General features: G+C 38.5%; 1 protein-coding gene across 1 annotated transcript in view; it reads right to left on the bottom strand.

Annotated features, from left to right (window-relative positions):
• Window positions 1-9,318, bottom strand: part of RGS5 (regulator of G protein signaling 5) — a 57,299-nt gene extending 47,981 nt beyond the window's left edge. The window contains exon 1 of the mRNA XM_019986812.2: window positions 9,171-9,318. Coding sequence (XP_019842371.1) covers window positions 9,171-9,214 — 44 coding nt within the window. The 5' untranslated portion in view covers window positions 9,215-9,318. The remainder of the gene's footprint in view (window positions 1-9,170) is intronic.
• Window positions 9,319-27,946: the final 18,628 nt, after the last annotated feature.

Genomic DNA, 27,946 nt, shown 5'->3' with positions numbered 1-27,946 from the left:
GTCTTAGCCTTATTTGCTGTTTATAAAGCCTGCTGATTATCAGGTATCTATGACCAAAGCATTAGCTGAATCTTTTCAATCTTGCAATATTTCCTTTTTGAAAGAGAAGAAATGTTCGGACAAGGTATTTTATCTCAGCATGCCAACTGAATAGTATGCTTTGCAAGGAAATACTTCATCTGGACTTTCCAAGAGAACGATGGTCGGGGTGATTAAGCCCAAAGTCACATGTGCCTTAGCTGTGTTGGTGATGCATGCATGCTATGATTCAGCTGGCCTCATCTATATATTTTCCAAGAAAGGCCCACTTTCTAATGCCTGGCCTACAGGCAAGGTATATGTCCTCATTCTAGTCAGAAATTGCAGTCCCTGTGCATTCATGTGCCTGACCTGGATTCATGCCGTCAGAAGCAGTATTCATGCCACTTTGAGAACTGCCTGTACTCCATGATCTACTCAACTGGTAGATGAGAACTGGCTTGTTATATAAAAGCCAAGAAACCCCGATTCACCCTTCTTATTGCAGCCTTCCTAGTGGCTCACATGGTAAAGAATCTACATACAATGCAGAAGACCCAGGTTCAATTCCCTGGTCAGGAAGTTCCCCTGGAGAAGAGAATGGCTACCCACACCAGTATTCTTGCCTGGAAAACCCCATGGACAGAGGAACCTGTTGGACTACAGTCCACGAGTTTGCGAAGAGTTGGACACAACTGAGCAACTAACACTTGATTAACACTTGAATTTCACTTGATGGCAGCCTCAGGATGGAAACTCACTGTTAAGTCAAAGGATGAGTCTCTTTCTGGGCAGCTTTCAGAAGAGCCTGAGTGGGCCACCAATTCCACTCCCTGGAGAAACACGTGACACAGTGTGAAGGCAGTCAGGAGCACCATGCACCAAAGGTGAGGTGTGTTTGTGTCTTTATTTCACTTTCCTCCCCGATCTTGAGGAACTTGTACTCCAGAGATAAGAGAGAACTAAATTAACTGTAAGCAAAATACCCTTGAACGACAAGGATTTGAACTGCACAGGTCCACTTAGACGTGGATTTTTTTCAGTAGTAAATACTACAGAACCGCACCATCAGCACTTGGTTGAGTCAGCAAAGAGGCAGAACCATGGATCCAGAGGAGCCAGTGGATTTTTCATTCCAAGGAGGTTGGTACCCATAACCCTCGAGTAGTTCAGGGGTCAACTGCACAAGAATTTTAGATTGTTAGAATCCATGATCTCTGATCCTAATTCACCCTTGAATTGTGTAAGAAACCGAAACCATTTGTTTCTTTCGTGGAATTCACCAAAATAAAGACCAAGTAACTTTTCACTACTTATATGTTTTTCATAAACTAGGAGTTTATTCTGAATTTGGTACAAATATTTTTTAAGAAACATAGGGTACTGAACTTAGCCATTGAGATCCAAGTGACTAGAACAAAAATGCATAATTTTAATTGGTGCTTTCAACCTATAATACATTGAGAAGTTAGTTCCCAGGCCTTTCTGTAGGACCTGAGAAGTGTAGAAAATTAGAATAAAAATACAATCTTTCTTCAGAATATACAGTGTCCAAATCAAGAACAATGAAGTAGTGGAGCTGGAAGGAGTGCAGAGGACTATATAATTGGATTTCTCAGTCTTTTACAAATACAATAATGAGGAGGAGGAAGGGAGGGACTGATTCATGACTTGCCCTCTGCTATTTAGTAGAACCTAAGTTTACAGCTCAGAATCCCTGAATTCCCCACCCAGTATCATTTCCACATGCTACATAGCCTTTTATATTTAATTGAAAGTAAAAAGAGAAATAAAAGCAGGAAACCAGTTGATCAGGAGAGATTGAAGAGGCTCTGAATCAATCTCGGTGTGTGACCCTGGGGTCTCTGTGGTATTGGTGCCTGGGTGGTGACTTGGGGTTGTTCATTCAGTCTTGAGGGGAGGGTGACTTGTGTCTGAACCTCAGGATTCAACCTCAGTTCAACAGTACCTCAGGGAAGATGGGCTAGTTTCCTCACTGTTCAGGAGTAGAATGGAGAAAGGATTTGTGCCCCAGCAGGCTTGCAGCCCTGGGTGTGGTGTGCTACACACAGTAGGAGCTTAATAAACATGATTTGATGTAGAAGAGTCAATGGGGAGCCCAGAGAGAAGCTTCCTGCAATGACTAATGGAATGTGAGAGGTGGGTGTAAGGGCACCTGAGACAAACCCCTCAAGTCGGCTTGCTTAAGAACCGTGGGTGCCTCACTGCACGCCACTCTATCAAACCACTCCAGACTAAGACAGCTAATGTGTCCCTGACTTCCAGGTGCTGCTAGTGGTCAAGAACCCACCTGCCAATGCAGGAGACATAAGAAACGTGAATTTAATCCCTGGGTCAGGAAGATCCCTGGAGGAGGAAATGGCAACCCACACCCATCAGGTAGAAGACATTTGTCTCGCAGTTTCTAGAGGTCCTTAAAGGACATTTGCAAGAAGTGCCTTTCTGCAGTTAGAGCCCAGTTAACTGTAGAAAGAACACTAGCCTGAGACTTCCCTGGCAGTCCTGTGGTTAAGACTCCATTCTTTCAGTGAATGAAATTGATTACTAGTGTTTATCAGTCTAATAATAAAATTTAATAGCAGCCCTCCAAAATGTGTGACCCTCATTTAGACTCTGAGGGGTCAAACAATCCAACTACCAAAAGATCATTGAGGATATTGGGATACTTACTGAATATGTAAGGATATTAAAGAATTGTTAATTTGTCAGTATAATCATGGTTTTTAATGCTTTGTTAAGAGCTCTGCAAAGGGATACCTGCTGAAAGAATTATAGGTGAAATGGTAAAAATAGTATACTATTATGCAAACTCATTGTTATTGTTTTTAAAAATGAGATTATGATTTTTTTTCTGACTACACATAAAGAAGGAAGGGCTTCCCTGGTGGTTCAGACCATAAAGAATCTGCCTGCAATGCAGAAAACCAGGGTTTGATCCCTGGGTAAGGAAGATCCCCTGGAGGAGGGCATGACAACCTATTCCAATATTCTTGCCAAGAGAACTCCATAGACAGAGGAGCCTGGCAGCTAAAGTCCATAGGATCTGAGATGAACACGACTGAGAGACTAATACACATACATATACACACACACAGAGAGCAAGAAGGATGGAAGGAAATTTGATAGTTAATAGTCATCCACCTACAAAAACCTAGTTACCTTGTATTATTTCATTTATTATATATGGCATCTCTCCTTAACAAGATAAATATCCTCATTTATGGATAAGGATATGAAGCTCAGAGAGGCTTAGATTTTCAAGTTTATACAACTAAGGAAGTAATAGAGGTGGAGTTACCACGTCCATTTTTTGTACTCCACTACATTGCTGATGTTAAGGCAGGGAATATAGACTGTGAATTTACATCCTTTCTTATGCTGGATTTTCTTTAATATCCCTGAAATGTGTATACTTAGGAGCTATTTTCTCAGTCAAAAACAATTAGGCTTTCATGGTCTTTATCCTCTGGGTGACTCAGCCTTTAAAACGGAGTGCAGGTTTAATGTTATCTAATGAACTTAAAGGAAGAAAGATATAGGAACCTGTTATCTTCTGGCCTCCAGCCACATTCTGGTTCCTGTTACTAATGATTGATCCTGACTGAACTAAGTAAAGTTTAGTTCCTTTCCTTTCCGGCCAGCAGGACAGACAAAAGCTATTAACACTGGCCCCAGAAATATAAACTCATTCCCTAGATATCATCTATCCCCTAACAGTCTTTGCTAAAGAAGGAGAAACAAATTAGATTATCTTTCAGGGATCCTTCTAAATTTAAGATTCTGGAGTCTAAAAGTGTTGTGTATTGGTGTTTCAACATAGCCCAGGCCAAATGAAAGAAATATTAAGAAGAGGCAACAGTTGGAATACAGATTATAATTCCTTAAAGAAGCTGGGACAGGAACTGCATGAGAAACAACAGTGATACAATTTCATGAGGTTTACCAGTAGCTAAAAGCTATCATTAGAAGCAAAAAAAAGATTCACCTGTTTAACAAGGTTTTTCCTGATGAAATTATAGAAAAGCTTTCCCCCCACCACGTCCAATCTCATCCAGTGCCCCTTAGCAGGAATCCCTCTTTATTTTACAAGATACTCTCTTTATCCTATTTCAGCCTAAAAGTCACTGCTACTGTCCTTCTCATTCCTTTTGGAAACAGAGAAAGCACCAAGATGGCCTGCAAGCAGGTTTTTCTCTACTTGCTGTATATTTATATGTGGATTCTTTTGACAAAATATTTATTAAGTGCCTACTACTTTCCAAATACAGATTATCTTTTTAGTAATTGAAGTCTTTAGGCAAAGGAAGGGAAAATCTTTTTCATGAACAGATCTTTTCAATCTTCAGATTCGGAGTGGATGGGCACTAGGTGAGTCCCAAGGAGACAGTATGAAGGACAAGCTGCGCAGGAGGTTAACTGTGATTGGAAATTCAAAATTGTCTCCTTACTTGCCTGGGAGAGACAGTACGGATTGCACAAAGATGTTACAACATCAGTAAGACTCTCTGGACCTTCTCACCCCCTGCCTTTGCACATGCAGACCTGTTCCTTAGCCTGGAATGTCTTTCTTCTCTCTCTTCTTCCTCTCTGGACCTAACCAACTCCTTGGTCCTTTCAGGCTTAGCTCTCAAACCTTAGGCATCAGTCCCCTGAGACTTCTTACAGTTTTGCATGACTACCCAAAGCTCTATTAGCTCCCTGCCCACTTTCTCCACTTTTATGCTTCTTGGCACTCAATTCATTTATTCCTCCATAGTTGGTCTTAGCAGAGAGTTACTTTATTCTTATTCATTTCCCTTGTTATTATTTTGTCACTAAGTTGTGTCTGACTCTTCTGTGATCCCATGGACTGTAGCCTGCCAGGCTGTTCCATACATGGGATTTCCCAGGCAAGAATACTGGAGTGGATTGCCATTTCCTTCTCCAAAGGATCTTTCTGAATCAGGATCAAACCCACATCTGCAGTGGCAGACAGATTCTTTACCCCTGAGCCACTAGAGAAGCCCAGATTTATCTCCCTACCTGAATTGCAATTTCCCAGAGAGATATTTTATCCTTATGCCTATGGCAAGTATGGAGGTTTGAAAAGCAATCCAGAGAAACAGTCAAAATCAGTAAGAATTGAAACAAAGTTTTTCTTAGGGACACCTCCTCCTTACTTTATTATATACTTTATTCACTTCCTTAAGATTACAGAGTTTCTCTGAAATATTTGCCAGTAAGTCACACAACTCTCTATCAGCAACAGCAAGCTTCAAATTCACACTTGTTTCCAAAGAGCATGATCTCAAACTCTACTGTCTCTTTAGGCTTCCTTGATGATCCTGTGTCCATTCTGACTCATTTATCATTTATTCAAGTTCATTGCTATGGCTTTTCAATTCTTTATGTACTTTTATCTTTTCTCTATAATTTGCCCAAGGATTTGCTCATGCCTCTGGAAAAAGCTGTATTTACTTAATTCTGTGAACCCAGGAGTCTTGATCCATTCTATTTGTTGCTTCTGTGTGGCTTGAAAACCTTAAAAGTTACTTGAGTAGGCACCTTTCTCCTCTAAATTGTCAATACTTAGATCCACATAATTAAAGAAGATGGGGGAAAACTGGATGTTTAGCAAAATGATAATAAACAACTAGATGAAGCATCACTTCCCCCATTTACTTTCTATAGTGCTGAAATTCCCAGCATTGTCATATACTTGAGATGACCAGAAGCACCTGTGTGAGCCATGGATTAAACACACTCGTCATTAGCAACCCACAAAAATCAGATGTATGTCAAATACGTCAAACTCTTCTATAGAGGAGAGTTTGTGACACTTTATTGACAGTTCGGGAAAATTCTTGGTCAGTAGTTGCTGTCTTCGTTACTCTTTTACTCCCCTTTATTTAGTAGAGATTGTAGATTTGGTATCAGGGGTAATCAACACCACCAGACAAAAATAATAATAACCACATTGGTTGCTTTATATAATGGTAATAACTTCTGGGAATCATAATAATACTTTTTATTTCAGAAGACTTTCATGGTTTTCCGAAGAGCAATATTTAAAAATTAAACTTGTTCAGAGACATTCAAGAAACTTAAAATGAATGAATTTTTAAAAGAAGCCTAAAAGTCATAGTTGAATATCACTGGTAAAAATAAGTCTTTCAATTGATTCAGCTCTTTCCTTTTCCATTGACTTTCTAATATTCCCACACATACAGCATTAGGTTTCAGTATAACAGAAGGTAAAAGTTGTGGGGTGGTGGTCATTCATTTCTCAAATGTTTATTGTAGGTCTTTTTAAATATATAAAAATATCTGAGGCCAACTTTGAGTTTTAATGAGTAATAGTCTTAAAAATCTAAATAAATAGTAGAAGAATAGTTTCTACAAATACATCAAAGTTGACTCTGGCTTAATGCTTTCTTAAACATTGAGAAAGAACTGTTTTCTAAAGCTTCCCTTACATGAAGTAAATGTTGCTTTTTTTGTAAGTCAGAGTCTCACTGAGTAGATTACTTCTGCCACAGCCATGATTTCAACACAGGGTTGAATTCTTGATGATTTTCACTAATTGACTTCTAAGCTTCCAGAAAGAAATAAATTAAGAAAACCTTCCCTTTAATTGCAACTCTCATTAGTCACTGAAACCAGGTGTATCTCACTTTATTTAAGTTATAGAACACCTAATCCGAAGTTCATTTACTAAGAAAGAAAATAGAAATTCCAGGAAAGTGAAATAAATTGCTCATGGACCCAAATTAGTTAATGACAAAACTAAGTCTGTTCCTTACTCCCTAACCTTTCCACCATGAGTAGAGCCAAGGAAAGCAGATTTGGAAGGATTTATTCAAGTATCATTTTCCCCTTAGAATAAACAATCTTTCCATAAATATTTCCTAACAGCTCCAAATCATGGCTGTGGCAGAAGTGATCTACTCAGCGAGACTCGGACTTACAAGAAAGTAACATTTACTTCATGGAAGGGAAGCTTTAGAAAATAGTTCTTTCTCAATGTTTAGGAAAGCATTAAGCCAGAGTCCACTTTGATGTATTTGTAGAAATATCTCCACAATTCCACTTCTCCAAATCACTCATTACAGGTAGCACTTAATTGGAAATATGACTGCAATGGTAACAGATCATGAAAAAATATACATAATATGACACCATAATTGCAGGATTCTACCATATACCTTAAAAGTTTCAGGTAATCTATGCAAAAAAAGCTTGCTCCTTGGTTGCTCTTTAATATTCAATGTGAACATTAGTTATATCCTGAAGCATGAGAATTTACTGTGACTTAAAAAAATTGTAAAGTGAATCAATAACAATGTAGGTAGTAAATTAATGAATCAGATATGAAACAGTTATAGGAATCAATTTAAAAAATGTTCAATCCATGTGTCTCAGTAAACATTATGCATATGTATAAGAACAAATAGGGAAATATTAGTAACACTGCCAAACTTTCAATACAATTTATTGAGTATTCACTAAATGCCAAGCAGTAGATGGTACGATCACACAGTGACCAGCAGATCAATGATTTAATCATTCTGAGTAGAGAGTCCATCAATTAATAAGGTAAGATTTATCCATTACAGGAAAGTACATGATTTCAAACAATAAATGGGCTAAAGATATATATTAAAATTGTGGTAAAAGTCAGATATGCAATCTCAGAGTTGAAAAAATGGAAAAAGAAAGAATTATGCATCATGTCATGTTCCAGAACGAGTCTTTCACCCCGGTGTTGTGTTTTGGGCTTTCTATAGAGGGAGAGGTAGTCTGAGATCAGTAAATGGTATCCAGCAATGAAACCTGTCTTCCTCCCCAGGTTTGGTCCAAAGGCCAATATCACCCACCTACTTACCATCTCACTACTAATTACTGAAGTCCTACTTCTCTTTTTTAATATATATATATATATATATATATATATATATATATACACACATACATACATCTTTAAAAAAAAAATCTGTGCTTTTGACAGTACAAAGTGAGAGTAGGCTTTATTCCCAGTCACTTATCAGTATTGTTGGAGACAAATTACTTTGTTAGGATGTTACCTCTTTAAAATCATTTTGATATTATTTCTAAGGTTGAAGTCATCAAAAAGAAAACCTGAGCTCATTAGAGACAGAGTATAGATCTACTGAACAGCACAACCTTCTTAGGCAAACATTGCCACTGCCTTTAGGAATGAAGTTAGGCTGTACAAGGATCATCTTTATTTCCTTTAAATAATGTAGGATCAAACAAAATGTAATCAAATTCATTCTTAAGAAAGGAGAACCCTACTTCTTTACATCAGGTAGGACTGTTGGGTTAAATTCTCTAACAAGTCAGATGCTTCTTCTCCTTAAGTTTACTTAGTCTAGATACTTAGGATTCCCTCTAGAATATTGTCCAGTCTAAGGATAATCACAGAGCCTCAAAGGCATTCCTCTATGTCTAAAAAAAAAAAAAAAAAAAAGGCACAATGTTAGCTGATAAATAATCTCTACATCCCAAGGACTGTCTTCTGTCCAGCAACCCAGCTTCTTCTGATGGTATCCAGCCAGAAGAAAAAGAGCAGTGAGAAGTCCTCTCTGCTTCATTGCAAAGCTGAGTGTTCCTCTCTGAGTTCATGTACATTAATAAAGGTTAACATTTATGCAGTTCTGATATGTGCCAGACAGTGTTCTGAGAGTTTCACACACAGTAATTCATTCAGCCCTCGTAACCAGCTAGTAAGATAGACACACAGACCCATTTTACCAGTAGGGACCCTGAGATACAGAGAGTTCAAATAAGTTGCCCAAGACCACACAAATAGTAAGTAATGGAACCAGGATTCAAACTCAAGCAGTTTGATGTTGGAATCCATGCTCTTAACCATACACTTTTGAGTCTGCACAAGCACCTATAAAATAGGAGGAAATCATTGGAGGAAGTGATGTTCTGGATACAAACGATGTATGCCATATCTCATATTGTATCAGTCTCCTAGCTCAGATCTTTCAAAACTTTGTCATTTAACAGAGGAGACAATTCCCAGTCTACAATCAACCACCTGTTTTGCCACAAACCACAGTGACCCCTGAGTGAAGATTCTCCTTATCTCCATCTCTTAAACCAAAATAACTCATTCTCACCTTTCCAGGCATGAGTGGGGCAAGGCTGCAAGTCCTTTGCACATTTTGGCAAGTGGCTTAGCTCCTCAGCTTTGAACACAAGTCCTTATCAGCAGAGCAAGTCTTTGAAAACTTCAAAACCGTCTGAGACTGCCTTTTTCTCCGGGGAATATATAGAGGCTCTCTTCCAGCCCTCTGTCACTCTGTGGACCAATCCAGAGCCTTAGAAGAAATTGCAAGCTGGAGAGCAACAGCGCTTGTGTGGGAGGTGGAGGCTGGAATCTTTCCTCTGCGGCAGGCACTGCCACATTAGGTTTTCAACTGCTCTTATCAGAACACTGCTGCCAGAGCAGGGGTAGGCCCTAAACTGTGCACAGGTTGTTCATGCTTTAACTCATAAATTTGAACCCATCACAGCAAAGATGTGGTTTTTGTTATGAAGCAGAGTGCTTTGGGCTACTTCGGATGTGTCAGTCACAAGATTGTTAGGACTACAAGGGCCCTCGCAGATCATGTAGCCCAGCTTTGTTCCACAGTACAGGAAACAGTTTTAGAGAACTCTGGGGGACATATATGTGAATCCCTACGACGTGCCAGGCACTGAGCTGGATGCTGGAAATTCAAGTGAAAAGGTACTCTATGCTCTCAAGATCCCAAACGTCATATAAATATGGTATAAGTGAGTGATGGAGGCAGGCCCAGAATGCTGTGAGCTTTTAAGCACCAGAAAAGAAGATTTTTTTTTTGGAGGAAATAACACCTGAGCTGAGTGATGAAAGAGATAAAATACCTTACATGATTCTATCTACTATATTTTATCCTCTGTTCTAATTCTGTAAATTGTCTTCTGATTGTCCTTTTACTTTGATGACTAGGTTAGGTTATTCTCTGGAGCAACACCCCCATGGACCCACTCACCCTTGGCTGGGTTTATCATGCTTTCCCCTTCAACATTTTCCTGTTTCCTATCACTCAAGGATTATTTTCACCAAAATTTACTTTCTTTGTGTTTTGTCCTGTTAGGATTCAAGGGGCTAATACATTAATAAGTGCATGCCTGCTAAGTTGCTTCAGTCGTGTCCAACTCTTTACTACCCTGTGGATTGTTGCCTGCCAGGCTCCTCTGTTCATGGGATTTTCCAGGCAAGAATACTGGAGTGGGTTATCATGACCTCCTCATGATTTCAACCCAGGGATTGAAACTGTGTCTCTTATGTCTCCTGCATTTGCAGGCAATTTTTTTTTTTTTGCTACTAACGCCACCTGGGAAGCCCTGAATTTATCATTAGTATGTAATGATATTTATTATATCATATTATATCATTAATGTAATGATATTTATCATTAGCATGTAAATGCAGATGCCTAAGGGGTTGGCAACAGTCTAAGGTAAAAATAAGCAGCATCATATAATCTGTAAGAAAAGCTCTAAACTTGGAATTAAAGGTGATTCTCATAACATTCCACATTATCTGAAATTGTTTTAAACTGTTTTAACTGTTGATCAGAACCTGTAAAGTTAATATAGTATATTATACCCTGATGCTTTAAAGCAAATAAATAGAATATAATACACAAATATTCAACTGCATTGTGTGAAGAAAAGACACTGTTTTCTGAAATTTTTGCTTTAATTAACCATATGTATGTGTGAATAGGATCATTAGTTAAACTGTATCTCTGACTATAAATTATGATCATAAAGGTTTGAAAGCTATTACTCTATACCGTACATTATTTTAGATTTTTTAGATGTGGACCATTTTTTAAAAAGTCTTTATTGAATTTATTACAATATTGATTCTTTTTTTTTTTTTTTTTAATGATTTGGTTTTTAGGCCAGGATCCAACCCATACCTCCTGCATTGGAAGGAAAAGTCTTAACCACTGGACCACCAGGGAAGTCCCTACCATACATTTTTAAAAATAGGGAACCCTATTGTAGTCAATTCTGACTTTGCACAACATCAGGCACATAGACATTTACAAAGATTGCTTGAACTAAATACAGCTGTCCAAGTTCTGCCATTACTGGCCACTCAAACATCAACAAATCAATTAATCTGAGTGATGGAGTATTCAGTGTTCATAGAAATATAAACATTGTTATTGATGACTGAGTCTCATAGTAGGAATATGTGTAATGCTAGCAGAAGAAACTCCTTAGAGCCAAAGCCTAAATTACTGTTTGATACACAAGTGGCCTTGAGGAGAAAATAATATGAAAAAAATTAATGTAGAACATTGGAGAGTGATGCTTTGGCTAGGGCTGAAGATCGAAGCAGGTCTCTGACTATCCCAGAAGAGTGATGAGTGGAGTTATTCAAAACTAAAAATTATATCTATCATTGTAAATGATGAACTAGAACACAAAATGAAAAAAAGCGAACTCAAATAGAAATAAATCCAGCACATATTTGTTTTAAAAACTTCATAAGGAGGGCATGTAAAAGAGTTTGCTCATTGTATTAGGGTTCTGAGGAGATATCCACAGAGATGTGTTATAAGGAATTGACTCACTTGATTCTGGACATTGAGAAGTCCCAAGATCTGCAGTCAGAAAGCTGAAGACCCAGGAGAGCCCAGGTATGTGCTCCTAGTCCAGAGGCCTGAGAAGCAGAAGCAATGGTATAAGTTCCAATCTGAGTCCAAGTCCTAGTCTGAAGGCAGGAGATGATCCATGTTCCAATGAAGACAGGAAGAAAGGATGAAATGTCCCTTCCTCTGCTTTATGTTCTATTCAGGCTATCATTGGATTGGATGAGACTCACCCACATTGGGGAAGGCGATCAGATTTACTCCATCTTCAGATTCAAATGTTCGTCTCATTCAGAAACACCCTCACAGATACACTCAGGATATTTGACCAACTATTTGGGATCCTGGTGGTCCAGTCACCTTGACATATAAATAGAGTCATCAGTTCAGTTCAGTTCAGTCGCTCAGTCATGTCCGACTCTTTGCGACCCCATGTATCGCAGCACGCTAGGCCTCCCGGTCCATCACCAACTCCTGGAGTTCACTCAGACTCACGTCCATCGAGTCAGTGATGCCATCTCATCCTCTGTCATCCCCTTCTTCTCCTGCCCCCAATTCCTCCCAGCATCAGAGTCTTGTCCAATGAGTCAACTCTTTGCATGAGGTGGCCAAAATACTGGAGTTTCACCTTCAGCATCATTCCCTTCAAAGAAATCCCAGGGCTGATATCCTTCATAATGGACTGGTTGGATCTCCTTGCAGTCCAAGGGACTCTCAAGAGTCTTCTCCAACACCACAGTTCAAAAGCATCAATTCTTTGGCGCTCAGCCTTCTTCACAGTCCAACTCTCACATCCATACAAGACCACTGGAAAAACCATAGCCTTGACTAGACAGACCTTTGTTGGCAAAGTAATGTCTCTGCTTTTGAATATGCTATCTAGGTTGGTCATAACTTTCCTTCCAAGGAGTAAACGTCTTTTAATTTCATGGCTGCAATCACCATCTGCAGTGATTTTGGAGCCCAAAAAAATAAAGTTTGACACTGTTTCCACTGTTTCCCCATCTATTTCCCATGAAGTGATGGGACCAGATGCCATGATCTTCGTTTTCTGAATATTGAGCTTTAAGCCAACTTTTTCACTCTCCTCTTTCACTTTCGTCAAGAGGGTTTTTAGTTCCTCTTCACTTTCTGCCATAAGGGTGGCGTCATCTGCATATCTGAAGTTATTGATATTTCTCACAGCAATCTTGATTCCAGCTTGTGCTTCTTCCAGCCCAGCGTTTCTCATGATGTACTCTGCATAGAAGTTAAATAAGCAGGGTGACAGTATACAGCCTTGACATACTCTTTTTCCTATTTGGAACCAGTCTGTTGTTCCATGTCCAATTCTAACTGTTGCTTCCTGACCTGCATATAGGTTTCTCAAGAGGCAGGTCAGGTGGTCTGGGATTCCCATCTCTTTCAGAATTTTCCACAGTTTATTGTGATCCACACACTCAAAGGCTTTGGCATAGTCAATAAAGCAGAAATCAATGTTTTTCTGGAACTCTCTTGCTTTTTCCATGATCCAGTGGATGTTGGCAATTTGATCTCTGGTTCCTCTGTCTTTTCTAAAACCAGCTTGAACATCTGGAAGTTGATGGTTCATGTATTGCTGAAGCCTGGCTTGGAGAATTTTGAGCATTATTTAACTAGCGTGTGAGATGAGTGCAATTGTGAGGTAGTTTGAGCATTCTTTGGCATTGCCTTTCTTTGGGATTAGAATTAAAACTGACCTTTTCCAGTCTTGTGGCCACTGCTGAGTTTTCCAAATTTGCTGGCATATTAAGTGCAGCATTTTCACAGCATCATCTTTCAGGATTTGAAACAGCTCAACTGGAGTTCCATCACCTCCACTAGCCTTGTTCATAGTGATGCTTTCTAAGGCGCACTTGACTTCACATTCCAGGATGCCTGGCTCTAGGTGAGTGATTACACCATCGTGATTATCGTGGTCATGAAGATCTTTTTTGTACAGTTCTTCTGTGTATTCTTGGAGAAGGAAATGGCAACCCACTCCAGTGTTCTTGCTTGGAGAATCCTGTGTATTCTTGCCACCTGTTCTTAATATCTTCTGCTTCTGTTAGGTCCATACCATTTCTGTCCTTTATCGAGCCCATCTTTGCATGAAATATTCCCTTGGTATCTCTAATTTTCTTGAAGAGATCTTTAGTTTTTCTCATTCTGTTGTTTTACTCTATTTCTTTGCATTGATCACTGAGGAAGGCTTTCTTATCTCTTCTTGCTATTCTTTGGAACTTTGCATTCAGATGCTTTTATCTTTCCTTTTCTCCTTTGCTTTTCGCTTCTCTTCTTTTCACAGCTATTTGTAAGGCCTCCCCAGACAGCCATTTCGCTTTTTTGCATTTCTTTTCCATGGGGATGGTCTTGATCCCTGTCTCCTGTACAATGTCACAAACCTCCATCCATAGTTCATCAGGCACTCTATCTATCTGATCTAGTCCCTTAAATCTATTTCTCACTTCCACTGTATAATCATAAGTGATTTGATTTAGGTCATACCTGAATGGTCTAGTGGTTTTCCCTACTTTCTTCAATTTCAGTCTGAATTTGGCAATAAGGAGTTTATGATCTGAGCCACAGTCAGCTCCTGGTCTTGTTTTTGATGACTGTATAGAGCTTCTCCACCTTTGGCTGCAAAGAATATAATCAATCCGATTTTGGTATTGACCATCTGGTGATGTCCATGTGTAGAGTCTTCTCTTGTGTTGTTGAAAGATGGTGTTTGCTATATCCAGTGCATTTATGGGGCAAAACTCTATTAGTCTTTGCCCTGCTTTATTCCGTATTCCAAGGCCAAATTTGCCTGTTACTCCAGATGTTTCTTGACTTCCTACTTTTGCATTCCAGTCCCCTATAATGAAAAGGACATCTTTTTTGGGTGTTAGTTCTAAAAGGTCTTGCAGGTCTTCATAGAGCTGTTCAACTCTTCAGCGTTACTGTTTGGGGCATAGACTTGGATTACTGTGATACTGAATGGTTTGCCTTGGAAACAAACAAAGATCATTCTGTCGTTTTTGAGATTGTATCCAAGTACTGTATTTTGGACTCTTTTGTTGACCATGATGGCCACTCCATTTCTTCTAAGGGATTCCTGCCCACAGTAGTAGATATAATGGTCATCTGAGTTAAATTCACCCATTCCAGTCCATTTTAGTTCGCTGATTCCTAGAATGTCGATGTTCACTCTTGCCATTCCCGTTTGACCACTTCCAATTTGCCTTGATTCATGGACCTGGCATTCCAGGTTCCTATGCAATATTGCTCTTTGCAGCATCAGACCTTGCTTCCATCACCAGTCACATCCACAACTGGGTGGTGTTTCTGCTTTGGCTCCATTCCTTCATTCTTTCTGGAGTTATTTCTCCACTGATCTCCAGGAGCATATTGGGCACCTACCGACCTGGGGAGTTCCTCTTTCAGTATCCTATCATTTTGCCTTTTCATACTGTTCATGGGGTTCTCAAGGCAAGAATACTGAAGTGGTTTGCCATTCCCTTCTCCAGTGGACCACGTTTTGTCAGCCCTCTTCACCACGCCCGCCCATCTTGGGTGGCCCCAAGGGCATTGCTTAGTTTCATTGAGTTAGACAAGGCTGTGGTCCTAGTGTGATTAGATTGACTAGTTTTCTGTGATTATGGTTTAAGTGTGTCTGCCCTCTGATGCCCTCTTGCAACACCCACCATCTTACTTGGGTTTCTCTTACCTTGGACATGGGGTATCTCTTCATGGCTGCTCCAGAAAGCACAGCCGCTGCTCCTTACCTTGGACTAGGGAGGGCAATCATTAGTCCTTGCCAAATCAAGGGGGAGATATAATAAAAACCATCCCACTAATCAGATTAATGTTAGACAAAGTAGATTGTAAGAAACAGAGCAGATGAATGGATAAGAAAGCCATGGTACATATACACCATGGAGTATTACTCAGCCATTAAAAAAAATGCATTTGAATCAGTTCTAATGAGGTGGATGAAACTGGAGCCTATTATACAGAGTGAAGTAAGCCAGAAAGAAAAACACCAATACAGTATACTAACACACATATATGGAATTTAGAAAGATGGTAACAATAACCCTGTATACAAGACAGCAAAAGAGACACTGATGTATAGAATAGTCTTTTGGACTCCATGGGAGAGGGAGAGGGTGGGATAATTTGGGAGAATGGCATTGAAACATGTATAATATCATATATGAAATGAGTCACCAGTCCAGGTTCGATGCACAATACTGGATGCTTGGGGCTGGTGCACTGGGACGACCCAGAGGGATGGTATGGGGAGGGAGGAGGGAGGAGGGTTCAGGATGGGGAACACAGGTATACCTGTGGCGGATTCATGTTGATATATGGAAAAACCAATACAATAATGTAAAGTTAAAAAATTAAATTAAAAAAAAGAAAGAAACAGGGCACTGATGGAGGCAAAGACAGTCAAGTTTGAATAATCATGCCTTTTGATATTAAATTTGACACAAGTGGACGAAAGTTACTGAGCTTTATTTGCACACAGGTGTTAACTTGCTCAGTGATGAATTCATATGCTGAAACGACAACATTCAACATATTCAGCTCTCTCTCTCCTCTCTCCCTTTATATCTGTCTCTGTCTGTCTCTTTCTCCCCTCTTCTCTAAAACCACTCCTTGCCACAAACCATATACAAAAATAAAACAGATAAAAAAATCCACATGTAACTGCTAGAAGTATAAGACTTCGAGAGAAAAACAAAATAGAGTCATAGATGTAGGAAAAAAAAAAAAAGACAGCTATTGGGGATGAGGGGAAAAGGGAGGGGAGGGATAAATTGGAAGACTAGGATTCATACACACACATAGTAAAATATATAACTGTGCTATAGAGTAGGTCCTTATTGGCTATCCGTTCTAAATACAGCAGTATGTACCTGTCCATCCCAAACTCCCTAACTATTCCTCCCCCAACCCTCCTCCATTACCATAAATTTGCTCTCTTTGTGACTCAGTTTCTGTTTTGTAAATAAGTTCATTTGTATCTTTTTTGTTTGTTTGTTTAGATTCCACATACAAAGGATATCATACAATATTTCTTTTTCTCTGATGTACCTCATTCAGTGTAACAATATCTAGGTCCATCCATGTTTCAGCAAATGGCTCAGTATTACATAACAATCTAAATGGGAAAAGAATTTGAAAAAGAGTAGGTACATGTATGTTTGCATGCTAAGTCATTTCAGTCCTGTCCAACTCTTTGTACCCCAAAGGACTGTAGCCCACCAGGCTCCTCTGTGCATGGAATTCTGCAGGCAAGAATGCTGGAGTGGGTTGTCATGCCCTCTAATACTCAATCTTCCTGACCCAGGGAACAAACACATTCTCATATGTCTCAAGCATTGGCAGACAGATTCTTTACCTGTGTTACTTCAGTTCAGTTTAGTTACTCAGTTGTGTCCGACTCTGCGAAATCATGGACCACAGTATGCCAGGCGTCCCAGTCCATCACCAACTCCTGGAGCTTCGTCAAACTCATGTCCATTGAGTCGGTGATGCCATCCAACCATCTCATCCTCTGTTGTCCCTTTCTCCTCCTGCTTTCTATCTTTCCCAGCATCAGGGTCTTCTCAATGAGTCAGTTCTTCGCATCACGTTGCCAACGTATTGGAGTTTCAGCTTCAGCATCAGTCCTTCCAATGACTATTCAGGACTGATTTCCTTTAGGATTGACTCATTGGATCTCATTGCAGTCCAGGGAACTCTCAAGAGTCTTCTGCAACACCACAGTTAAAAAACATCAATTCTTTGGCACTCAGCCTTCTTTATAGTCCAACTCTCACATCCATACATGACTACTGGAAAAATGATAGCTTTGACTAGATGGCCCTTTGTTGGCAAAGAAATGTTTCTGCCTTTTAACATGCTGTCTAGGTTGGTCATAGCTTTTCTTTCAAGGAGCAAGCGTCTTTTAATTTCATGTCTGCAGTCACCATCTGCAGTGATTTTGGAGCCCCAAAAAATAAAGTCTGACACTGTTTCTATTGTTTCCCCATTATTTGCCATGAAGTGATGGGGCCAGATGCCATTTTCTTAGTTTTCTTAATGTTGAGTTTTAAGCCAACTTTTTCATTCTCCTCTTTCACTTGCATCAAGAGGCTCTTTAGTTCTTCACATTCTGCCATAAGGGTGGTGTCATCTGCATATCTGAGGTTATTGATATTTCTCGCAGCAATCTTGATTCCAGCTTGTGTTTCTTCCAGCCCAGAGTTTCTCATGATGTACTCTGCATATAAGTTAAATAAGCAGGGTGACAATATACAGCCTTGATGTACTCCTTTCCCAATTTGGAACCAGTCTGTTGTTCCATGTCCAGTTCTAACTGTTGCTTCTTGACCTGCATACAGATTTCTCAGGAGGCAGGTCAGATGGTCTGGTATTCCCATCTCTTGAAGAATTTTCCACAGTTTGTTGTGATCCACACAGTCAAAGGCTTTGGGATAGTCAATAAAGCAGAAATAGATGTTTTTCTGGAACTCTCTTGCTTTTTCAATGATCCAATGGATTTTGGCAATTTGCTCTCTGGGTCCTCTGCCTTTTCTAAATCCAGCTTGAACATCTGTAACTTCACAGTTCATGTACTGTTGAAGCCTGTCTTGGAGAGTTTTAAGCATTACTTTAGTAGCATGTGAGATGAGTGCAATTGCGCAGTAGTTTGAGCATTCTTTGGCAGTGCCTTTCTTTGGGATTGGGATGAAAACTGACCTTTTCCAGTCCTATGGCCACTGCTGAGTTTTCCAAATTTGCTGGCATATTGAGTGCAGCACTTTCACAGCATCATCTTTTAAGGTTTGAAATAGCTCTGCTGGAATTCCATCACCTCCACTAGCCTTGTTCATTGTGATGCTTCCTAAGGCCCACTTGACCCCACATTCCTGGATGTCTGGCTCTAGGTTGGTGAAGAACTATGGATGGAGGTTCATGACATTGTACAGGAGGCAGGGATCAAGACCATCCCCAAGGAAAAGAAAAGCAAAAAAGCAAAATGATTGTCTGAGGAGGCCTTGCAAATAACTGTAGATAAAAGAGAAGTGAAAAGCAAAGGAGAAAAGGAAAGTTATACCCATTTGAATGCAGAACTCCCAAGAATAGCAAGGAGAGATAAGAAAGCCTTCCTCAGCGACCAATGCAAAGAAATAGAGGAAAGGAACAGTAAAGGAAGCAAAACACCCAAAAGGAAATAATAAAGATAAAAGTTGAAGAAGAGGTGGTGAAAGAAAAATAGTAAATCCAATCTGTAAACAAATCCTTGCTTGAAAAAAAAATGAACAAAAAGGAGAAATAACTAGCAAAATCTTAAACAGGAAAAAGGAAGCAATCAGAACAATTAAAAATTGACAAAAAGGAAAGAACTAATGAAAAAGAAGAAAAAATTTTAATAAGATTTTTAGACTGTACAAATATAATCTAGATGAAATGGATAATTTTCAATGGAACACTGATTATTAAAATGGATCTCATGTAAATTAGAAATCCTAAACAGTCCAATTTCCATTAAAAAAAAAGTGTCATAAGTTTTTAAGCAAAGGGTCCAAGTAATTTCACATGGCAATTCAACTAAATCTTCAAAAACCAGGTAGCCCCAATGCTCTATAAATTGTTCTAGCACATTGAAAATGAAGGAAAACTTTCTAATTCCTTATATGAGGTATGTTTAATATTAATATCTAAATGTGATAAAGACAAAAAATATATAGACATGTATCACTCAAAAATATTAGATAAAATACTTACAAACAGAATCAACATGAGAAAATAATATGCTGTATCAAAGCACAACTTATTCTAGGATGCAAGGTTGGTTCAATATTAGTAAACCCAGTAATATCATATGTCATGTTAATAAATCTGAGTGACAAAATTCATAATTATCTCCATAGATGCTGAGGTGTCATTTGCAAAATTGGAACACTCAATAAAAACTGAGCAATAAATGACATTTCCTTGCAAGAATAATTGTATATTTACATACTTTATATATTTATATTATCTAAATATATATACATATTTAATAAATACATATTCCCCAAAGTACATTACCAATCTGATTAATTGGAAATTGAGGATTTACTCAATGAGGAAACAACGGGAAATTTTCACTAATATCACAAATAAAGCAAAAGATGCCCTTCTTAATATTGTACAGGTATACTACAAAAAATAATCAAGGGAACTCATTTGGAGGCATAAAAGTTGTTAAAGAAAAAGTGAAAAGCATCTCTTTTGTGGAAGGCATGGTAGTAGCCCTCAAATACCCTGAAGAATCAATGACAAAATTAACTCAAACAGTAAAGAATTCAGTAAGTTATCATAATATACAATTAACAAAAAATTGATTAGAAGGCACAGTGTTACAGAGGAAATCCACTTATAAACTAAGAAAATTAAATACTTAGGAACAAACTTAAGAAACATATAAAACTAACACAAGGAAAATTTTAAATATTTCTAGCAGACACGAAAGTTAAGTCAATCAAATGAAAAGATATTCTTCTTTTTGATCAGTATGACTCAACATTATAAAGGTGTCAGTTCTCCCTAAATTAACTTCTAAATTTAACACAATCCTCATAACAATTCCAGAAGGTTTTTTTTTTTTTAATGGAGTTAGCCAACTAGATACTAAAGTTCAACTTGGAAAAAATAAATATGTATAAATATCAGGACATTAACATACTATGTAGAGCCTCTATAATTAAAACAGTGTAGCATGGGTATATGAATAGACAAATATACAGGAAAAACAAAATAGCTCAGAAATAGATCCAAGTATGCTTGGAAATTAAGTATGAAACAAAGGTATATCAAAACACTGGGACCAAAAGAGACATAATAAATGGTGCCAGACAGTTGGTTTGCCATTTGGAAAAAGATGAAATTAGATCCATACCTCATATTCAAGAGTATAGGTCAAATGGATTAAAGATCTAAAGGTAAAAATTAAACCCTGAACACAAGAGGAAAACATGGGTGGATTGCTCTTTAACCTCAGTATAGGGAATGGCTTTACTAGTCAGTCAGTCAGTTCAGTCGCTCAGTCGTGTCACGCCAGGCCTCCCTGTCCATCACCAATTCCCGGAGTTCACTGAGACTCACATCCATCGAGTCAGTGATGCCATCCAGCCATCTCATCCTCTGTCGTCCCCTTCTCCTCCTGCCCCCAATCCCTCCCAGCATCAGAGTCTTTTCCAATGAGTCAACTCTTCACATGAGGTGGCCAAAGTACTGGAGTTTCAGCTTTAGCATCATTCCTTCCAAAGAAATCCCAGGGCTGATCTCCTTCAGAATGGACTGATTGGATCTCCTTCTAACCAGTGTTCAAAATTCAAAGACAATAAAGAAACAAAATTGGTAAATTTTATACACTAAATAATAATAATGCTGCTGCTGCTGCTAAGTCACTTCAGTTGTGTCCGACTCTGTGCGACCCCATAGACGGCGGCCCACCAGGCTCCCCCATCCCTAGGATTCTCCAGGCAAGAACACTGGAGTGGGTTGCCATTTCCTTCTCCAATGCATGAAAGTGAAAAGTGAAAGTGAAGTGGCTCAGTCGTGTCCGACTCTTCGCGACCCCATGGACTGCAGCCTACCAGGCTCCTCCGTCCATGGGATTTTCCAAGCAAGAGTACTGGAGTGGGGTGCCATGGCCTTCTCCGAAATAAAAATAATAAGTCAAGATAAAAATCTCAAAACTAAAATCAAAAGAAAGTACAAACTGGGAGAAAATTTGTAGCACAATTCCCAAAGGGCTGATATTCTTAACCCCTATCATAAACTTTAAAATTGAGGACCAAAGAACCAAAACAAAATAGAAAAAAGAGGAAAAGACATATTGGCCTTTATTTTTCAAAAGTATTAAAGTCATGAAAAGAAAGAAAACTGACTACCATCACATACTAAAAGAGACAGGCCATGTGGGGTCCTGGCTTAGATCCTAGATAAGAAAAACAGCATTAGTAGGACAACTGGAAAAACTCAAATAAGCTAATAGTATTTTTTCAATGTTTAAGTCCTGGTTTTGAACATTTTACTTGGGTTATGTAAGTTTTAACATTAAGAAAAGTTGGGTGGAATGTATATAGGAATACCACAATTTTGCAACTTTTTCATAAGACTGAGAGTATTTCAAAATTTAAAAAGTAGATTATTACGTATATATTCTAATCTTAATCCATTGCTTTACAAATATATTTTCCTCTTTTGTAGCTTATCATTTTGTCTGTAGTATATTTTGATTTTGTTGTTTACCTAATTTTTTCTCTACTTACAAGATTTTTAGTCATGTAAAAAGGCTTTCACTACAAAAAGTTCATAAAGATAATCTCCTATATTTTTGCTTATTTTTATTTTTGTTGTTTACAAATTTACTCCCTTATTAGCCTTATCAGAGAACTAATTTTAGTTAGTGGTGACCATCTCTTTTGCTTTGTATTCTATTACTTTGTTTTTGTATTTTATTGCTTTGTATTTTCTATATTTTAAAGTTTGTTTTCTTGTGTGTATTTTTAAAACTGGTTTATAATTTAAATACTTGGATAATTCATATTTAGTTTTTCTTTTGTTTGAAGCCATAAATTATTTTCTAAATACTTGCATTATTTTCATTATATGTGTTAGTATGTTATTTGTCTAAATATAGTTTTCATTATAGTATCCTTTTAATCCATGATTACAGAGAAATGTGAGTTTTAGTTTTAGTATTTTACTTTCTAGAAGCATAATTTTGAAAGAAAAACTTTCTATTTTGGGCTTTAATTTAACTCCATTATCAGTTCAGTTCAGTCGCTCAGTCGTGTCCGACTCTTTGCGACCCCATGAATCGCAGCACGCCAGACCTCCCTGTCCATCACCAACTCCCGGAGTTCACCCAGACTCACGTCCATCGAGTCAGTGATGCCATCCAGCCATCTCATCCTCTGTCGTCCCCTTCTCCTCCTGCCCCCAATCGCTCCCAGCATCAGAGTCTTTTCCAATGAGTCACCTCTTCGCATGAGGTGGCCAAAGTATTGGAGTTTCAGCTTTAGCATCAGTCCTTCCAAAGAAATCCCAGGGCTGATCTCCTTCAGAATGGACTGGTTGGATCTCCTTGCAATCCAAGGGACTCTCAAGAGTCTTCTTCAACGCCACAGTTCAAAAGCATCAATTCTTCAGCGCTCAGCCTTCTTCACAGTCCAACTCTTACATCCATACATTATAGTCAAGATAAATTCCTTATCTGTTTGGAAAAATGTTTATTTTCTTTTTGTTGGGTATAGGCAAGGTTCAGTACCTCTCAATTTATTGTAATTATTCATTGTATTAATTCTTTGCTCTGTTTACTTATTATGTCTATCAGTTCCTCGGGGGAGATATTTTAATACTTCCCAGTATAACAAGGATTTTTCAGTTTCGTCTAGTAACTGAGACAGTATTTGCTTTGTATATTATGAAACTATATTTTCAGAAGCCTGAAAAGTCATGATTGCTATACCTTTTGAGTGGTTTAAAAAAAATCTGTATGTAATATCTGTCACTGTTTCTTTTAATAAATTTTGCTCCAAAATCTATGTTATATAGTATTAACATTTCTATGTCACCTTTGCTTTGGTAAGTATTTGCCTATGCTCATAATTTTTGAGTATTTCTTTTAAATTAAAAAAAAAAAGCATATCTCTGAGTTTCAAATTCAATAGTCTATGTTCCTTAATAATTGGCAGGTATAGTTTTTTTCCTATTGTGCTCAACAGTATATTTGAATGCATTTTTGCAATCCTATTTTATATTAACATTTCCTTCCCTTTTTAATCTTCTCTTTGAGACACAATTTCTTTTGTTTTTCATATCTATTATGCTTTACTTATTTAACAGTTGTAGATTCTATTTTTTTAATGGTAACTAACAGATGTTTAATATATATAAAATAAATTTTAACAGTCTAAACATTACTTAGTATTTCTCTCTTCCCCCTCAAATAAAATTCTTAGCTTCTATACACTATCTCCTTCTCTCATGTTGTTATTTTATTGCTGAAAGAAGACAAAAAATCCACAAAACAGTAAGCTATTGTTTCCCTTAAAAGTATTTCATTGTCACTATATATGAAAGTTTATTCTCAGGTCATGCTGATTTTTTTGGTCTATTGCTTTTCATCTCCTATTTTTTTTTTTTTTCTTTATAAATCATGTTTCTCCTTTTTGTAGTTGTTCCAGCAAGGATCTGTGAGAGTATATGTTGAGATCCTCGTATTTCTAGGGAAAAAATGTTAGGCTGCTTGCAGAATTTTAGTTCACAATCTTTTGTACTGAGCACTTTGAAGATATTTACTTAAGTGTTTTCCAGATTCTATTTGGTGCTGATGCAAATTATCCTGTCAATGTGCTTACTCTGTTGTGAGCAGTCTCTGAGAGCCTTTAGGATTTTCTTCCATTTCAGTACAAAGGGTGTACTGTAGCTTTATTTATTTTTTTAAACTTTTTTTATTATTTATTTTTTACTTTACAATATTGTATTGGTTTTGCCATACATCAACATGCATCCACCACGGGTGTACACGTGTTCCCCATCCTGAACCCCCCTCCCACCTCCCTGCCCGTACCATCCCTCTTTCTGCTTGATAGCAAGGACTTTTTAAACTGACGTTCCATCTCAGTTCTAGAAATTCTCAGCCATTCTCTACATATTACTTCTTTTCTCAATAGTCTCTATTCTTTCTTGAAGCTTCCTACAAACAGTGTTGAGCATCACATTCTATCATCCCTTTCTTTACTTCACTTTTATATTCTCCATCACTTTAAATTTCTGAGTAACTTTCTGAAGTACTTTCTCAAATTTATCTTCCTAGTTCACTAAATCTGAATTTAGCTGTGATAATTCTACTACTTAACCTTAAAATGAGATGTTTTCTTTCTTAAAGTTGTAACAGTCATAAATTTAATTTCTATGATTTCTATTTGATCCATTTCAGTAACTATCTTAGTTCTAGTTTTATAGATACAATGTCCTATTCTATTGCCTTGCAATTTTAAAAACATCTTATTTTAAAGTATTTCAATGGCCTTTCAGGGAAGCAGTATAACATAATGATTAAGAGCATACCTCCATGGAGGAGGAAATGGCAACCCACTCCAGTATTCTTGCCTGGAAAATTCCATGGACAGAGGAGCCTGGTGAGCTACAGTCCACAGGGTCGCACAGAGTTGGACACGACCGAATGCACACAGTAAGAGCATGTACTGAAGAGACAGAAGTGAAGTCAAAGTGAAAGTCGCTCAGTCGTGTCCGACTCTGTGCGACCCCATGGACTATACAGTCCATGGAATTCTCCAGGCCAGAATACTGCAGTGGGTAGCCTTTTCCCCAAGAGTTTCCTGGGGTTCAGATACTGCATTATGGTCAGGGTTTTATGTTGTCTGCCATGTTATGCTAGATGGACTGGTTTTATTTTTCCTTTATTTTTTACATGTGTCTATTTTTTAAAAATTGGAGTATAATTGCTTTACCATGCTGTGTTACTTTCTGATATACAAGGAAGTGAACCAGCTATATGTATACACAGATACCCCCTCTCTCAGAAACCCCGTCTTACCCACCTAGGTCAGCAGAGGGCACCAAGCTGAGCTCCTGTGCTATATGCCACAGTCCCTTATCTATTTCACACAGGATAGTGTGTTTATATCAAACCTAATCACCCAGTTTAAACCAGGTCTTGTCTTAATTTGGTAAGCCTGGAGGATGGAGTGGGGAGATGAACACTTTCTATCTGTATCACATTTATGAAAGATCTACACTAAAACGGCAGTGTTCCTGAACTCAGCCAGCAGCAAACAGAAGTGAGAGCTGTGTCTGCTTGTTTCAGGTTTTAGTTTAGTTGGTTGACTGAGAAAATGAATTGAAGCTCACCATTTCTGAGAAGTTGTGGGTGCAGAATGTTAAGAAATTTTCTAGTGAATAGGAGTTGAAGGGGTTTCCCAGGTGGCTCAAACAGTGAAGAATCTGCCTGCAATGCAGGAGATCTGGATTCGATCCCTGGGTCGGAAAGATCCCCTGGAGAAGATAATTGCTACCCACTCCAGTATTCTTCCCTGGAGAATTCCTTGAGCAGAGGAGTCTAGCAGGCTACAGTCAATGGGGTCTCAAAGAATCAGACACAAATGAGTGACTCACACACACACACACACACACACACACACACACACACAGAGGAGTTGAAGATGTTGAAGCAATTAGTAGACTATTCTTTCAAGATGTTGAGGGTGATTGGAAGGGAGACAAATGATATGGTAACCTGAGCAACAATCAGTAAGAATTACTTTTCAAAGTATGAATGAGATATGAGCATGTCTACAAGGCGGCTAGTGGACAAGTTGAGGTTTGGAAAGAAAGTAGATCCATCTGAGATTAAATAGAAGGAAAATGAAAGAATGGTACTTCTGAGGGTATTGATGGCAAAGGGAACAGAAGATAGTGAGCCTTCTTTGTTAACCCCAATCCATCCACTGAGGAAGAAGCAAAGGCATACAAGCTGTGAAAAGATTCTCACTCATACTTTCCATTAGGTTCATGGAAGAATTAGAAGCAGAAATGCAGTATTTTGTTAAATTATTAAATATTTTTGTAAATTGAATTGTCTTTTAAGGATGGCCTCACTGTATCTAAACACAAGATAATTCATATGGAAACCCTAGCAAGCTCTTATTATGTATGTTGAATCAGAGGTAGAATGGAGTTGGGTGCAGACTCCACACTTTTTTGCCTCTAGAAGGCATTAAAAACAAGGAGTCCTACTTTGCTTCTAAAGGGAACAAACAGCATAGTTCTGTGAAAGCTGATCTTCTGGTATTAAACTTATGTAGTATTTTTCTTCAAGGTCAGTAGTGGCTGTTAAAATGGTTGTCCCTTTCCCTGGAGAACAGCATCTTCCCCTGACATACAATTTCTGTTGGAAGAACATTCTGTAAGTCCATGTTCTCACTACAAATATTATCCAACTTAGCAATGAAGGACATTAAAAAAAAAAAAGCCTTTCCTGACCTTTCTGAGACAAAACAGACCTAATTCTCTTTCCACAAAATAAGCAGCATCTTCTAGATGGAGCACTAATCTTTCAATCCTTAATGTCTATCTTCTACACAAGTGTGTGTGTTTTGTATTTTGCCTTTGGTAACCACATCTGAATGAGGGATTTGGATAGATGACTTCTAAGTTCCCTTCCATTTCTAACATGCTCAGTTCAGTTCAGTTCAATTGCTCAGCTGTGTCTGACTCTTTGCGACCCCATGAATTGCAGCACGCCGGGCCTCCCTGTCCATCACCAACTGCTGGAGTTCACTCAAAGTCACATCCATCAAGTCAGTGATGCCATCCAACCAATCTCATCCTCTGTTGTCCCCTTCTCCTCCTGCCCCCAATCCCTCCCAGAATCAGAATCTTTTCCAATGAGTCAACTCTTCTCATGAGGTGGCCAAAGTATTGGAGTTTCAGCTTTAGCATCATTCCTTCCAAAGAACACCCAGGACTGATCTCCTTCAGAATGGACTGGTTGGATCTCCTTGCAGTCCAAGGGACTCTCAAGAGTCTTCTCCAACACCACAGTTCAAAAGCATCAATTCTTCAGCACTCAGCTTTCTTCACAGTCCAACTCTCACATCCATACATGACCACTGGAAAAACCATAGCCTTGACTAGACAGACCTTTGTTGGCAAAGTAATGTCTCTGCTTTTCAATGTGCTATCTAGGTTGGTCATAACTTTCCTTCCAAGGAGTAAGCATCATTTAATTTAATGGCTGCAGGCACCATCTGCAGTGATTTTGGAGCCCCCCAAAATAGACTCTGACACTGTTTCCACTGTTTCCCCATCTATTTCCCATGAAGTGATGGGACCAGATGCCATGATCTTCGTTTTCTGAATGTTGAGCTTTAAGCCAACGTTTTCACTCTCCTCTTTCACTTTCATCAAGAGGGTTTTTTGTTCCTCTTCACTTTTTGCCATAAGGGTGGTGTCATCTGCATATCTGAGGTTATTGATATTTCTCCCGGCAATCTTGATTCCAGCTTGTGCTTCTTCCAGCCCAGCGTTTCTCATGATGTACTCTGCATAGAAGTTAAATAAGCAGGGTGACAATATACAGCCTTGACGTACCCCTTTTCCTATTTGGAACCAGGCTGTTGTTCCATGTCCAGTTCTAACTGTTGCTTCCTGACTTGCATATAGGTTTCTCAAGAGGCAGGTCTGGTGGTCTGGTATTCCCA

This window comes from Bos indicus, chromosome 3 (genome assembly GCF_029378745.1).
Source record: "Bos indicus isolate NIAB-ARS_2022 breed Sahiwal x Tharparkar chromosome 3, NIAB-ARS_B.indTharparkar_mat_pri_1.0, whole genome shotgun sequence".
In the NCBI taxonomy this organism is placed as follows: Eukaryota; Metazoa; Chordata; class Mammalia; order Artiodactyla; family Bovidae; genus Bos; species Bos indicus.
Note: the sequence above shows the minus strand (reverse complement) of the source record. Positions and strands in the feature narration are given on the sequence as shown.